General features: G+C 36.8%; 1 protein-coding gene across 1 annotated transcript; it reads left to right on the top strand.

Moving 5' to 3' along the window:
- Positions 1-305: 305 nt before the first annotated feature.
- Positions 306-1,520, top strand: LOC117116283 (dimethylaniline monooxygenase [N-oxide-forming] 2-like; the record flags this gene model as incomplete). Its single annotated transcript, XM_033260291.1, has 3 exons — positions 306-444; positions 572-810; positions 1,388-1,520. Coding segments are annotated over 3 exons (511 nt in total), but the record flags the coding sequence as incomplete, so codon positions are not given.
- Between the last annotated feature and the right edge of the window lie 17 nt (positions 1,521-1,537).

Genomic DNA, 1,537 nt, shown 5'->3' with positions numbered 1-1,537 from the left:
CACACCCAGACATAAATCAGCATACGCTCCTATATATATATAGATTGCTTCTTTCTTGGTCAGTCAAAACAAAATTCATGATCGAATGAGTTTTTATTGTTAATATAATTATTATATCTTCACAAACAAGTTATCTTACAATAATCATCGTTGTCATAATTTCCGCCACCTCCAAGTCCAAAATCATTATTTTTTTGGTGGTGTCACCATTTTTTTTGTTATCCTTATTATCATAACTATTGTTATTATAATTATCATCATCATTATAATGTAGTTATAATTATCGCTACTGTATCATCATTAAGGTGAAACCAGGAATAGAAAGGCTGACAAAAACCGGTGTTGTGTTCACGGATGGTTCACACGTGGACAACGTTGATGTGCTGGTTACAGCGACAGGATATCTTAAGAGTTTTCCGTTCATAGAAAGTAAAGAAATTAGAGGTAAGTTTTTAACTGAATATATGTATAAACATACATAACCTTAATAGGCCTACTAAACAATCGACTACATGATATTTATATTCTTGCTATCTGACCACTTTCATCATATGATTTCTTACTCCCATAGATTCTATGGAGGAACTTCAATTGTACAAGTACATCTTCAACCCAGATGTACCTACACTCGCTGCTATCGGTCTCTTCAAAGGTCTTGGGACTCAGGCTAATGCATATGAGATGCAGTCTCGTTACGTTGTGCGCATTTTCAGCGGGAAATTGAAATTACCATCGAAAAATGCGATGAGAAAAGACATCAAAGAAGTATCAGAAATTAACATAAGGGATCACGGCAGCATTCATTCATATGTGAGTTGATTATTATATGTTTATTTTACCTATCTGTTTCTTATAATATTATTTTGTAGCCAGCGACACTTTATAGAGCTCCCAGACGGTAGCCTTAAGGCCACTGTTTTGAGCAATCCCGTCTGTTGTTGGCTAGCATTGTTTCTTTTCTGTTTCTTTTTTATTGTTGCGTATCTGTAATGTGTTGAACTGAAGACGAAATAAATATATATATATATATGTATACATATGATATGATAAGCAATTACAAATTATTGGCTTGCGTCAGCATTAATAAAATGAGGCATCTGGCATCACTCCTTATACCGTACTTTTTACGATCAATATCAGTTTGGATCCAGGAATTCGAAATAGAGGGGCCCGTGGAGGGCCTTTCATAGATGGAGGGTCTAGACCACTTCAGCCTCACCATGGTTAGGGCCGAGGTTAAAAAAATGTATGATTATTGGCACTTCTAGATGGACAAAAATAGCATTCTCCATTTTTAAAGATAATTTAAAAAAAAACTAAGGAGGGGAGGGTGGGGGGGGGGGAAGTACATTTTTCAATACTGTATGTTCGATTACTTTATTTTCAGGTGCTTTGGGTGCCGTACATGCTTGACCTCGCACGGCGCATTGGCGCTCTACCAAGTTTCTGGAGTTACATATTCACGAGCCCAAGAATTGCGATGAAGCTTGCTTTTGGCACGTTGTATCCGTACATATTCCGTATTCAAGGGCCACAC

Source organism: Anneissia japonica, unplaced genomic scaffold (assembly GCF_011630105.1).
Source record: "Anneissia japonica isolate Jap-2015-1 unplaced genomic scaffold, ASM1163010v1 scaffold129662_len1539_cov144, whole genome shotgun sequence".
In the NCBI taxonomy this organism is placed as follows: domain Eukaryota; kingdom Metazoa; phylum Echinodermata; class Crinoidea; order Comatulida; family Comatulidae; genus Anneissia; species Anneissia japonica.
This window is presented reverse-complemented; position numbering and strand designations above follow the sequence as displayed.